Source organism: Perissodus microlepis, chromosome 7, assembly GCF_051167445.1.
Source record: "Perissodus microlepis isolate ML-2025 ecotype Zambia chromosome 7, ASM5116744v1, whole genome shotgun sequence".
Taxonomy (NCBI): Eukaryota; Metazoa; Chordata; class Actinopteri; order Cichliformes; family Cichlidae; genus Perissodus; species Perissodus microlepis.
In genome coordinates, this window is record NC_140467.1 from 11,116,527 (window position 1) to 11,130,266 (window position 13,740).

Consider the following 13,740-nt stretch of genomic DNA (forward strand, 5'->3'; position numbering starts at 1 on the left):
AGCGGGTGGGGGGTTGTGGTGGTATTTTCCTGCATGCAGCCTGATCCTAAAACACAGGTGCAGGTTCCTTGCAGCCCTTTGAGCATACCCCAACCCCTCCTCCCAGTTGCAAAGTGTTTGTCCACTTAATCCTCCATTAAATCCTGATTATTATGGATTTGTCTTTTTCAAATTGGTGATTTGCGAAGATAAGGGACTGATAAAGGTTATCTGGCAAGGGCTGTTTGCTGCCAATCAATGAGACTAATTAAACTAGATCCAAATACTGCAGAAATAAGAGTATGTAAAAACAGAGGTGAAAGCAATGCAGATATCCTCACTGCCTGGTTTTTTAAAAAAAAGCCATTTGGTTTAAGTGAAAGCAGAGTTATCACTACGCATGGGTTCGGTTTTTTATAAGATAAAAAGTGTTCAAAAGTGCGTTTCCGCCTGGTTTTCAGTGCAGACCTCTTTTCCCTGCAAAGGATCAGAGATGAAGACTAGTTTAAAAAAAGAGAAAGAGAGGGGAGGGGGGTCTGATATTTGGGGCTCCCATGCGGCGTCATGCAGAGCCGATCATTGTCTCTCTCACACTTTCTAACTAGCCATTTCACAACATCCACACAGCGGATCGAGCCGTACGCAGCAGCAGTTTTACCTTCAGGACTTTTTTTCTTTCTTTCGTTTTTTCTCCTATACGACGTCGACCCATAACTAACAATTTGAATTCGGCACGCGGATGAGGCCAATTACCGGACTTAATCTATCATTACGTCCCCGTTCCGATCGGCTGATAGTCAAATGAGTTAAGCGATGGCTGAAGAGCTCCGAGTCCGCCACCGGGTGCCAGAAGTGGTTGTTTAAATTTAAAAGAGAGAAGAGAGAGGGGGGAAACACTTTGATTTTCTTGCAACGCGGACTTGGAGAAGCTGTTCGGCGGACATGATGTGCAGAGTGGCGGATTTTACGCGCAGAAAGCCGCTGGGTGCGTTTGATTTCGGATTACTGTGACACACTGGCTGTGTAGTTTTCAGGGGGAGATTTTTTTAAGGAGTCTGCTTCCCTCTCGCTCCTGTTCGCTGCTGTCCTCCAGGACTCCAGAGTCGCGGAGATCCCATGCAGTCGCCAAGGTTGGTTCGAGACTAAATTTTACTCCTTATTTCTCATATTAGGCAGGAATGTGATCAGTTTTGTGCTGCTCAGCCCTGTAATGTGTCTTGTCTTCCTATCATCCTGTCCGGAGTGTTTGGATTTCTGCAGATTTAATAACCTAATCCTTTTCCCAGTGTCACACAAGAAAAAACTAGGAGAAAACTGAATTTTGAAATGCACCAGACCCCCCACCAAAAAAAAAAAAAAATGCATTTACACGCCTCATTACTTCTAAATTATTGGACAACTGGGAGTAAAACTATTAATCACAATTTTATATGTTATTTTGTCTGGATTTAGCAGTTACTCCCAACTAAAAATACCCTTGAGGCCACTTTAATCCAACATGCAGTAAATGATGATCTTAGCGGTGCTACAGGACAAATGCGCCTGTCGGATGCAGATTTTTCACCTTTTAAATCCCAACTGCGTGACAGCTACCTGTAATTAGACCAATAACCGAGCTGTCCACAAAGCTCAAATTTAATGACAGGTTTGGTTGTCCTCGTAACGCCATGTGCGTTTGTGTCATGATTTGAGGTTTCATATCAGAGCTCATAACAAGCGCCATCTGTTGGAAAAGAGGATCAGTCCCTGTGGCTGTGGAGATAAAGATAAATGGACAGAGATATGTTGGCCTGTGCAACCAGTTTAACGCTGCACACAAAAGAGATGGAGCAGCTTGTTATTTAGATTACACAGGGAGGATTTAAAAAAAACTGTCTGCTGTAATTCCCCCAGCAACCTGGTTTGACAGGTGATATCAGAGATTTAAGCAGCACATCATAAAGCCATTATGCTGGATTTATGGAGATGTTTTATTGTTATATTGTGTCACCGCTACCTGTTACAGCATGTGGACGACAGGGTCTCCCGGATAAATATGTCCTCATTTATATGACGGAACATGGTGGTGGTTAAAAAGCAAAAAAATTGAGCTGTAGATAAAAACATGACTAAGCTAAGCAATTCAGTGATCAGTGTGTTGACTCGGAGAGGTGGTGATTAGAAAAGACATGTCCTAACCTCATTTTGATTGATTATTTTATTAGTGATTTATCATTAATCAATAAAATGTCAGAAGTTTCTTCCTATTTCCCCACCCAGGAAATACACCAGACCCCAAAGAGGTTCAATTTCAATGAGAGATTTAAAAGCCTCTTTGATAAATAATTTAACTAATCAAACTGGAAGCAATCAAATTATCTGATACTAATACTGTAATTTATTAATCTGGTATTGTAGCTGAAACAATTAGTGATTCAGAATAAGGAATACATGAGGTTGTTTTGGACAAAGAAATAGAGCTGTGACTTTTTATTGATATTTACGAACCCTCTGTGACATAACTGGTTTCTCATTCACTTTTAATAGTAATAACTGAATCCTTTAATGAAGCTGGATAACTACAGATAACTATCATTCATGCTTGTTCTCCATAAACGGATCATAAAAATGACTAGTTGGCTAAAGCACTGACAACAACAATAATTTCCTGTATTTGTTTTGTTGTTCAAATAGTGCAAAAACATCTTCACATAATGAGAGTAGATGGTTGATATGGATGTTGTAGGTTAGTCTGCAACAGGTGATGTATGTGCAGCATCTGTTTTTCAGATCTGGTGCATTTTGCAGATTGATCACTGGGCTTCTTCTGCCCAGCAGCTGACCGACATCTGATTAAGACAAGCTGCATCAAACCCTTCAGAGTGCTGCTGAACAGCTTCATTCCTCTGCTGCAGCCACGCTACAATCCAAAAATATTCCACAATTCATCAAAACATTTCACCGAGCAGCTTATACCTTTCAGCTGCGCTCATTCCTTCCTTTCAGATGTGAATGCTCGGTATATTAGGTTTGGAAGCAAGTGTGCACGGGGGCCACCCTTGTTGAAAACATGTGTAGGCTCGGACCTCTTTGTACATGAACATATCCATCACCCGCAAGAGGGACAGCAACCACAAAGACAATCAGCGCTCTGTGGAAAAATACTGTACAGCCAGCCACAACCTGAGCAAGGCGGTACATATTTTGGTGTAAATGAAATACTCCACTAATGTGTCATCAGCACAATTCAAAGCTAATCAAAAAGAGGAGCGGATCAACACCTGCACTTCTTGTCATTTGGAGAAATGCTTTTAAATCCACCGAACCAACATGGAGGAAATGCTCACTGCAACGAGGGGCTGCTTGTTCTCATTTCAGTGAAGTAATTAAGTAGTAAAATGGCATCAAAATTCTTACGATCAGGTGGGGCTCACTGTAAGTTTGAGTACCTCATGCCCGGGTGCTTTAAACGACTTGTGCTGGGTAAACTATGGCCGCTGTGATGTCAAAGAACTGCGGTGTTTCCACACTGTTTCACTCTCTCTCTTTTTTTTTTAAGTCATTTAACAACCTGAGGATGAGTTTACATCATATAATTACAGGCACATTACACATAGCGGATGGTTAAATGCTTATTTTGAAGTTAATGCCTTGAAACATGGTTATAAGAAGATAACATTTGCAATAACAAATACTGTGCAATTTGTTTTTCACCCTCCTAGTAATTGTTTTTAAAATTATGGCTTATGGCTGAATTGTATGGCTGAATACATGGAGTTGGGTAACATTTTAGTAAAGTACGCTATTAAATGATTCAACTTTTTGTCAGTATACAGATATTGATCCTCAAGCTAAGATAATCTCCAAACATTCACTCGTTCCACTATGTTAAGCACGATCAGTTTAATGGTTTTCCTTGTTATGTGTACCAGGAACCCAATTATCTTTGGATCAGCTCAGGGTCTGGGAATCTGTGATGGGGATTTTTGCCTAGATTAAAAACCACAATGGAGAAATTAGGAAGCAAATCAGTGAGATGAACCCACAATTACATGTATGCTTTATCATTTTGACCCAACTTTTCACTCAATCCTGGGTATTTGTGGTAATGAGACCATCTTGTTCAATAATACCTTTGCACATTGCCCACAGTGGGCTGTGTTGGGTGGAAGGGTTAACATGGCTTGTAGCAACCATTTTAAGGTGATGCAAATGATGTATAGTTTTTCGAGAAGTGATATGAAGAAAAAAACTGATGATTGTTCGTATTGTTGGTGGTTTTCCTCTTGTTAATCTGCCCACACACGCTCTGTGGAGGCATGACACTGTTTTCATTTCAAGCCTTTAAACGGTGCGGTTGTTGTTGTGATCTTATAACAAATCAGATCTTTCTTTTATATGGCGGTGTGGACTACCACTTTGTGGGTCATGAAAAGTCGGTCGTCGTCTAACAAGTCTGCACACTGAGGTGTAATTTGAGTCTCGCAGAAAGGTGGGGGTTTAAGGGCGAAACGGGCAGGCGTGATTGGTTCAGCTTGTCCGATGGCCCGCAGAGGCTTCGCCTCCTCGGCACTCCCTAAAAGGAAGGATAGCTCGGCTGCCTGCCTGCCTGCTTGGAGCTGTTTGAGCTAGCTGCCTAACTTCTACCGACGAGAGGAACAAAACAGCCTCTTACCAGGCGGTGATGAGAAGACGGGACCCCCAGCTTCAGACCGTTTTCATGGACTTTCTAGTGTTTTCTTAGCGAAGGCTTGGCGAGTTGAGCTAACTGTCCTCCACTGTTTTTTGTCCTTAATGCGACCAGGGAGAGGAGTACAGTGCGCGCCCGAGCTGGATGGATGGTTATGGGGGAAAGAGGGAGACCCTCGGCGCTTGAAGTGTGCAGAGTCCTCGCCGTGCTTTTCTCACTCTTCCCCTCTGGTAAGAATTTTTTTTGTCCTTTTTCTTTTTCTTCCTTTTTCCTTTTAGACACAACAGGCGTGTTTTACGCCATAACACACGGTTTATATGATTTCACGTAACTTTGTTAATCACAGTGCTAGCAAACTCCAGAAGTTATTAGCATTGGTTTTTCTCCACCTTGGCGTCCAAAGTTGCCTGATTTATTTACTTTTTATTTGCCGAAATATTGTATTTTGTATCATTGTTATTATTGAACCACTGGTTTTTATTTTTCAAAAAAAATGTGACGTTTTAGCGGGAATCCGAAAACTAGTATGAAAGCTTATAATAGTTCTTATCGTTTAGTTAAAAATCCACCAAACTCTATACAAAAAGTGACTAAAATATAGAGAATTGCAGCTAAGCGTTTACTTTGTACGTTTATAATTGTTTTTTAATTTGAAAATATAAATTTTTCATATTTATTTAATGTTAGAAATCTTGACATTTAAAAAACATTTTGCCAGGTATTAGTTTTGAGACAAAAACCACTGAAAGGTCTTCTCGGAGCTGCATGCGGCTCTCCAAAAGTGTTTTGTTGGGGGATGGGACGTGTCTCGGGGTTTTGGCTCCTTCAAAGTGTTTTTTCAAACCGAGAACTGCACCGTAGAAGCACAATAATGTATCTTATTAACTATATATTTGTGTGACTGCAGTCAGTCACTTTTTCAGCTCACTTAGCGCAAAGCCTTATCGGTTTTCTTCTTTGATCACATGCCGTTACACAACAAAGTGATAATACGCTGATAGCTGAGATCAAGACTAGTTTATTGCCATCTTGATAAGTGGATGGGTGGTGTGGACGCTTTGAGTTGTTTAAAGTTTGACTTCAAAGTGCTGGTAGTCCACCCCCCGGAGACCTCTCACAGCCAGTTCAAATAAATAAATGCTTTATTAATCGAAGGTGATGGTATTCAAACATGGTGTTGCAATGATTCATCCTGGGAAATGTTAGAGTAGCATTGGTGCAAAAGTTCGCCGGATATTGCAACAAAGCTGGAGACCCCAGAGGAGTAGTGTTATTAATCGGTTATCGTGTAGATTAGTATCCCTAATCGAGTTTTTACCTGTGCATATGAAGAAAGAGAAATGGAAACCACTGGATGTGAAAGGGAAGTGAAGCGGAGCTACCTTCTTTCCAGGCTTAGCTTTTGTTTGTGGCTACATATAAAATGTATATATTGGATGAAAATTACATCTAATGTTATTGTAATTGTTATTAATTCTATAGATGATTGTTTTTATCATTTACAGTATAGTACGCACAAAGAAAATGGTTAACTTAAGGAGGAACAACAACAGTAGCCTTTTGGATAGAGAGTGTGCTTTAAAGTATCATGTTTCTAGATGACTTTATTACTTTTACTCCAACTGGATGTTGTTCCTCCCTGACAGTGAGCCTGCAGTGCAAGATCCTCAAGTGCAACTCTGAATTTTGGGCCTCCACCTCAAACTCTGGACCGGAGGAGGAGTTTTGCACGGCTCTGCGGGCGTACAACAGCTGTGTACGTCGGACCGCACGTACCTGCAGGGGTGACTTGACATATCACTCTGCACAGCATGGCATAGAGGACCTAATGAGCCAGCACAACTGCTCCAAGGAAGGACCGACTTCCCATCCACGTACCCGGACCCCGCTTCCTCCAGCACCCCCGCCGGTTATGACTGACAGCCAAGAACGCTCCGATGGCCCGGAAGTGTGCCACTATGAGCGCAGTCTTCCACGCAACACGGCGCCACCTAACTATACCCACTGTGGCTTTTTTGGAGACCCACACCTCCGAACCTTTGGCGACGACTTCCAGACATGTAAGGTGGAAGGAGCCTGGCCGCTCATCCATAACAAATACTTGTCCGTCCAGGTGACCAACACTCCCGTAGTACCAGGCTCTTTCGCCACCGCCACAAGCAAGGTGAGACCCTCTGTTGTTAAGTGTATGACTGCAGCACTAGCTGATTGGCTTAGGCTTTGAATATATCTCTTGATGCATGCTCATCCAGGTAAGAAAATCCCGAAAAGTTGAATTGGATGTGGCAGTAACATTTCGTCACTCATCCAAGTGACTTCTTCAGTCTCAGCTGACTGCAGGTTTCCCCAACCTTATAAACAGCACATTTGCATAATGACTGAAACTAGCACCACTGACAAACAATGATTGCATTATTCATCAGTGGCGCTAGTTTTTTCTTTCTGAATCTAGTCAGTCTGCTTGCATCTGAGTGATGTAAATTCCATTATCTAAGAGGGTCCATGTGCCAGTTTTTTGTGACAGTGCAGAGTACCCCACAGAGACTGCACTGGATGCACTACAGCTAACTGCAGTGGATTGTTATCGAGGCTTAATGCCCGAACTGATCATCCTTAATCAAGCTAATGTTTATTATTCCACCCAAAATGTGCTGTACTAAGTATTCTAGAAGGGATTCTGTTCTCTGTGTTACTAAAAATACACTAAAAGCTACACAGAGCAGAAAAGGAGGGCAAGATGTCTGACACAGGAATGGTATACAGTCATCCAGTCACTTTTCAAAATAAAAGACCCTGTGCAGACTAAATGCTGTGCTGCTGAAAGTGTGTTTTGAAGAAGTTCAAAGGATGCTATGTGTGTTGCATCGCTGGGATGAGCCAACAGTCAGTCAGCTAGGGCCACTGTTAACAATTAAAGGGCCATTTACACATTCCTAAGAAGTTGTTCAAAATTTGGTGAACAATTTTTGGTTGATGCACAGTTAAGAAAAGGACTCTTGTCTTTGTTGTGTTACCTCCGTGGGGGGGGGGGGGGGAATCAACGATTTCTATTATCATTGACTCAGTTAAGTAGCAAAAATGTGCTGGGTACAGCTTTTAAAATGGGAAGTGTTGCCTGGTTCTGTATAAATATATTTTATGTAAGGATTTGGACTGTCAAGCAAAACTGGGTTTTGTAGCATTCTCTGTAGGTGACTTGAAAAGGCGTTTTTAAGATAATAATTTGTTGATCCTTGCAATATTGCTGGTAGGGTTTCATAAATGTTACTACAAATTAACCAGCTGCACATATGTGTCTGTGTGAAGAGCTGGGATGATTTCCTTTTGTTGACATATACATGGGCAGCTGCAGAGACCGCAGGTGTGTAGATGTTCTTACTGCACATACACGTGCATTAGATCAGCATTACAGGAAGACCTGCAGGTCCTTTTTGAAGAGATGGGTTATTTATTTATTTGTCTTTATTTTTTTTTTCCCCCGACACATTATTGCACATAAGATTGCCATATACAGGTGTAATAGCAAATTCCATGTGGTCTGAAAGGTGCTGTGGGCCTGTGTTCCTGTCACACTGTGGATCCTGCTTATTTGGATGAGTTCTAAATTAGGATATGAGGAAGCCTGATCCAGCAAATCTCAAAGGGCTCCATGAGCTTTATCAAAATCTTTTGATACTTAAAATCAAGATCTTTGATAAAGCTTATCAAGATCTTTGAGATTTGTTGGGCTGGGCTTCTTCATCTCATAGATCTTGATAAGCTTTATGAATCATATGTTAGTATTAAAACAGCTGTGCTTTGTTGCATGTGAAGCTTCATTCTCTGTTGAGCTCAGTCTGATGTTTGGGCTTCTTATTGTAGCACACAGTGAGCACAGAACTGCAGATTATTTTGTCCACATTATGAGATATTTTCTTTCAGATTTATCAGCAGTGCACAAGTCATTATTGATGTTTTGTTGAATAGTGAATTAGTTTGGATGGCAGCCCCTAAAATGGTCAAACTGGAGGCCATAACATAGGAGTTGGCCTAGACTTGGCAATGCTCCAGCACCATTTGGTTGAGGACCCGAGTCGTTTGCTGAGGATCATAGCTGAAGTACTCAGACTGAGGTATAACAGGACTTTGTCCCTAATCACATTTTTAGAAACTATAATTTTCTGTAATCAAGGTTTCTAATCATACTCTATTAAGGATTTGTGGGGGGGGTTAGCTTTTAAAGTAATTGCATTTTTGTACTGCTATTCTTGGAAGCAAATGAGACTGCTTTTTAAAGATCATGATTCTGGACAAAGGGAAAACAAAGCAGCAGCCAATGCCACCTGTGCAAACAAGGCCCTTCTGGTAAAAGATCTGCATTAGCAGAGCTCCGTGTTGGTACATAGCTCTCGCTACAGCAAATAAAACTGTCTGGTTATTTCCATCTTCATACCAGTAGATAAGGCAGGCCTTTTTCTTTTGTTTGCTTTTATTAAACATTTAAGAAGGAAACTGGGAAAAAGCAGAAGTTATTGTGGCTTGGATAAAGGAAATTGAAAGCGGGAGAGAGAGAGCTGGTGCAGCAGATGAATTGTCAAGCTTAAAGAGTATACTGTGGACCCCCACCCTGTGTCCCCTGTCTCAAATGAGCAGACATCCCAGTTCCTAGGCCGTCCATGTTCACACAAAGGCTCATTGGTGTCCTGATGAAACCAAGCTTACAGAGTCCTGGCCAGTCTCACTTAATTAGCTGCAGAGTATATCGCTGTGTCCTGGCCCAACGCCACTCCCTGGAGCATAGTTCTGGGGGTTCACAGGCAGGTTTTTCAGTACTATGAATGGATCGTCTTTGTGTCTGCAAACTGAGGCCTGATTTTTACATGGCCGAGACTTGTGTTTTTTGAAGGCGTTTGCCTTGGCCTCCCTCATGTTGAGCCAGCCCTGAAATGTGACTCTTAAGTGGGGCGTTGTGGTAGATGGCACATATTGCACAAACTTGTTCTTAATGCAAAAGTATAAGCACTTCCCGTTTTCATTCCGATGTTTACATTTACTGCAGTTTACTCGGATTTAGTACGTGAGTAGGTAGGGAAATGGTCACTGATAACTTCCTGAGAATCGTAAAAGTTGACCGTAAAATTAATGTTGAATATTGATGCGATTTCTTTCTCCATTCTGCAGCTGACAATCATCTTTAAGAACTTCCAGGAATGTGTGGACCAGAAGATGTACCACGCAGAGACAGACGAGCTGCCGGCTGCGTTTGCAGACGGCTCGAAGAACGGAGGCGACCGCTACGGAGCGAACACCCTGCGCGTGGTGGAGAAGGTTGCCGGGCAGCATGTGGAGATTCAGGCGAGATACATCGGAACAACCATCGTAGTCCGGCAGGTAGGCCGCTACCTAACCTTTGCCGTGCGGATGCCGGAAGAAGTTGTGAACTCAGTGGAGGAAGGTGACAACCAGGACTTGTACCTGTGTCTTCACGGTTGTCCTGCCAACCAGCGCATCGACTTTAGGAACTTCAGAGCTCGAGCGGCGGAGGCCCAAAGCGTCAGCAGGACCAGGAGCAGCACCGGTGCCAACGGCTTTACCTACCAGTCTGCAAAGACCAAGTGCAAAGAGCGGCTTCCAGTGGAGGATCTCTATTTCCATTCTTGCGTGTTCGACCTCCTCTCGTCTGGAGACATAAACTTCACCATGGCAGCCTACTACGCTTTTGAGGATGTTAAAATGCTCCATTCAAATAGCAAAAGATACCACATCTTTGAAAAGGATGCCGAAATGAATAGTGCAGAACAGAAGGGCAGAAATGTACTTTCAGTTTTCCTCGTCAACCTCCTCGCTGTGTTATTGTGGACAGTCTGTCTATAGTCTCGTTACAACAGTGTCCTCATGGTGTGTCTGTCAAGGAGCATTAGAGTACCATCGCTGCGTCCTACATCGGCTCCTCTCTGCTCTGGTTCTGTGACTTGACAGGTAGCTTGCAAGTAGGTCATCCCCGACCCAAGTCTCATTTTAATGCTATTGTCGTGTCTTGACGTCAGCTTAATGACAGGACGAGCTCAGCGTTCTCCCACCTATCATCACACGTATTTAGCTGCTTCATTGGATTGGTCTTTGAAGAGGGCAGCGGTGAGAGAGCCCAGCTAATGCTGAGCTCAGGATATCCACCTGGGATTAAATCCCACATTCTCAATGGGGCCTGCATACCTATGGGAAGCTGGACAAGATGATCTTTTGCAGAAAGAGGAGTTTGCTGTTCCTCCCTCCTCTGACCCCCCACCCCCTTCATTGGTGCCAAGCCAGTGAAGCTCTATGGCTCATGTGGCAAAACGAGAGGACCTGACAGGGGCTTTTGTTAACCTTAGGCCAGAAGCAGCTCTATGTTTGATTAGTTTCCAGCTTTGGAAAAGCCGGAGCCTTTTGGAAGAAACACTCAGCCAAAAGGATGTCAGAGCAGCGTCTCCAGTTGTCTGCTGTGGAGATTAATGGGTCATATTGTTAGGTTGTGTGTGTGTGTGTGTGCGTTAGTACAATATGTGTGCCGACTTCAGCATCTGTGGTTAATTTTGTGTTTGTGCGTGCAGCAGTTTCCAGACAACAAACCTCCAGCGGGAGAACTCCATTCCCATGTCTTTGTGTTGCACCTAAAATTTTAGAAATAGAAAAAGATGAAGCACTCGAGTTCATCTAGTGGACTCTTTATCAGCCAAGTAGCAAATTCCAAAAAGGGAACTCAAAAATAGTCATCTGCACGTCATTTTTCACTGTCATGCAACCTTTTCCCCTCCTTTTGAGCCATCATATGACACGCTGACGTGTGGATCAGACAGCGTTTGTACTTTTAGGTCGGTTATGTGAATGTAGCGAAGAAGAAGGTTTAGAAGTGCAAACTTGTTTAAGGGCACTTAAAGCGTTTACAGAAGGTCGAGCAGCCAATCAAAGCCCGACACCTCCTCGAGAACATTTTGTGAATTTAAATCTCCGTTTCAAGTGTCGGTGGTGTAGATGCCGTTAGTACTCGCTGTAAAGACATCACCTCTAGTCAGTTTAGCATTTTTATAGACTACCAGCATGCTGAGCTGACTGTGGCTTAGTGAGTAAACGATAAGCATATGTCTGTAGACGTGATTTCATGGCTTAAGTCATTGCCAAAGAACAAGCCCTTGTGCCAACATTTTTCCAAACAGCTGAATTTTCATCTTTCAGTCCTTTAAAAACAGTTTGCGACTCCTAACTGTGTATATAACTCGTGTTTGTGGGTGAATTACAGTAACGCGTACTGTAAAGGCAGCATTGGTTTCTGTTACTGCAGTCTCACTTTTTGCTTTTTCTTGTTTCACAATAAAGCTTCGAGGTTTCCAGCTGAACTTTGGCTCTCAGCTGCAGTATCTGTTAGTGTGCAAGTCCTCCCCCGTAGGTCCCGTTACCGCTGGGGCATTTTAATGGTCATTTATCCTTTTTTACACTGAAGTATTTGGCAGGCCTTACTACTGCTATTTGGAATATGTATCAGTGCAGTTTGACGGCAACAAAAAAGGAAAAAAAAAAACACATACAACAAACTGATGATTGTAATGTTGAATCTTGTGTTGATAGATGTAATTTGTGTTTGTGTGTTTCACAGTAAATGGTTCTACATGTGTAATGTGAGACTGTACATGGTTTTTGTGTATTGTTGAGTTTAAATTTGTATATTACCTGTTGTGTTTTGAATTTATCACTCCAGTTTTTTGTACACAAGATGTTTCAGTGAATGTGAACTTTTGTTTTTCTTTAATTTGAAAAGGGATTTTTCTTTTGTCTTTTTGCAAAAACATGAACGCCACAGAACAGATTAGTCTTTACTAAGTACAGTGTACACATCGGTCTGTGTAGCAGTGATAAACGTTAATTGTTTAGTATCAAACAAGACTGCCCACCTTACCCACAGAAGAGATTGTTGCAAAGTGGTTTTTTTTTTTGGTTTTTTTTTTGGGGCGTTCATGTTTTTGAGTTTAAAGCACTTTATGTTTTCTTTGACATTTAGCTCTTTTGTTTGACTTGTAAGGGTTTAAAAAAAATACAAAAAAAGCTGAATGGGGGGAAATGCCAGAAAGATCAAACTGTGTTGTAAATGTGATCCCACATGCCAGCTGTTTGTAATGTAAATTATTTATTAAATAAAAGGAAGATGTCTCGTTTATCAGCTCTCCTTTTGTCCTGTGTGGTGTGAGTTTGAAAGCATTTTTTGAAAACCACCCCGTGTGGGTTTTCTGCCTACACTTTGCAGTGCTTGACTGCCCCCTGCTGTAGATATGTGAACAAATGTTAGAATGTTTTGGGTTTTTTTTGGTTTTTTTAAAGAAGTTTTAAGTTTTGACTTTGGAGTTAAAAATTGATATTAAAAATGGGATTTCTGAGCTTTATATAGTTAAAATGTAAACAGTTAAATGTAAAAGTGAAGTCTCAGGTGTATCGACAATTTATAGAGAAAAGCATAATAAATAATCTAGAATTGACAATTTACTGAACATCCTATGCAGACAGAGTAGGAGGAACGTCCAAACTTCATACAGAAATCTCAAGGCCAGAATCAGTCTGCTGCAAATTAAATAAAATGTGAGGTCAAAATGTCCATAAAACATGTCTTTCTGACCCAGAGGAGGGAGGAACAGCAAACTCCTCTTTCTGCAAAATATCATCTTGTCCTTGCGGTGGTCACCAGAAAGCTCCAGGCAGAATTTGAGTAGGTATGGACATCAAAGTCTGAAGCAGAAATTTTATTATCCTGTTTGGAAGAGTCAAATGAATCTAAAATAACACTCAGGTTTACTGTTTGCTGTTGCACTGAAGAACCCTGATCCAGCCTTCCTGTCTTATTAGTCCGTTCACATTTATCTGCAGGAAACGAAACGCAGAGCATGAAACTGCTTCACCTCACTGGAAGGAGAACCGCAATCGGTTGTAGCCGTGATGCCCTCATTTAAACATCGGATAATTCAATCGTGCAGGAGGAAGGTTTCCATGTTAGAATATTATGTGGAGTGGTGTCTTTGAAGGCCACGCAGGAAGAAATATACACAGAGCAAAGATTTATTAGTGTGTGTGTGTGTAATGTGAGAATGGTG

General features: G+C 41.9%; 1 protein-coding gene across 1 annotated transcript; it reads left to right on the plus strand.

Annotated features, from left to right (window-relative positions):
* The first annotated feature begins 494 nt into the window (after window positions 1–494).
* rgma (repulsive guidance molecule BMP co-receptor a) lies at window positions 495–12,815 on the plus strand. The gene is made up of 4 exons (XM_084933363.1): window positions 495–1,109; window positions 4,763–4,878; window positions 6,295–6,812; window positions 9,809–12,815. The coding sequence occupies exons 1-4, from the start codon at window positions 1,096–1,098 to the stop codon at window positions 10,499–10,501; spliced, it is 1,341 nt and encodes a 446-aa protein (XP_084789489.1). The 5' UTR covers window positions 495–1,095; the 3' UTR covers window positions 10,502–12,815.
* The last annotated feature ends 925 nt before the right edge of the window (window positions 12,816–13,740 follow it).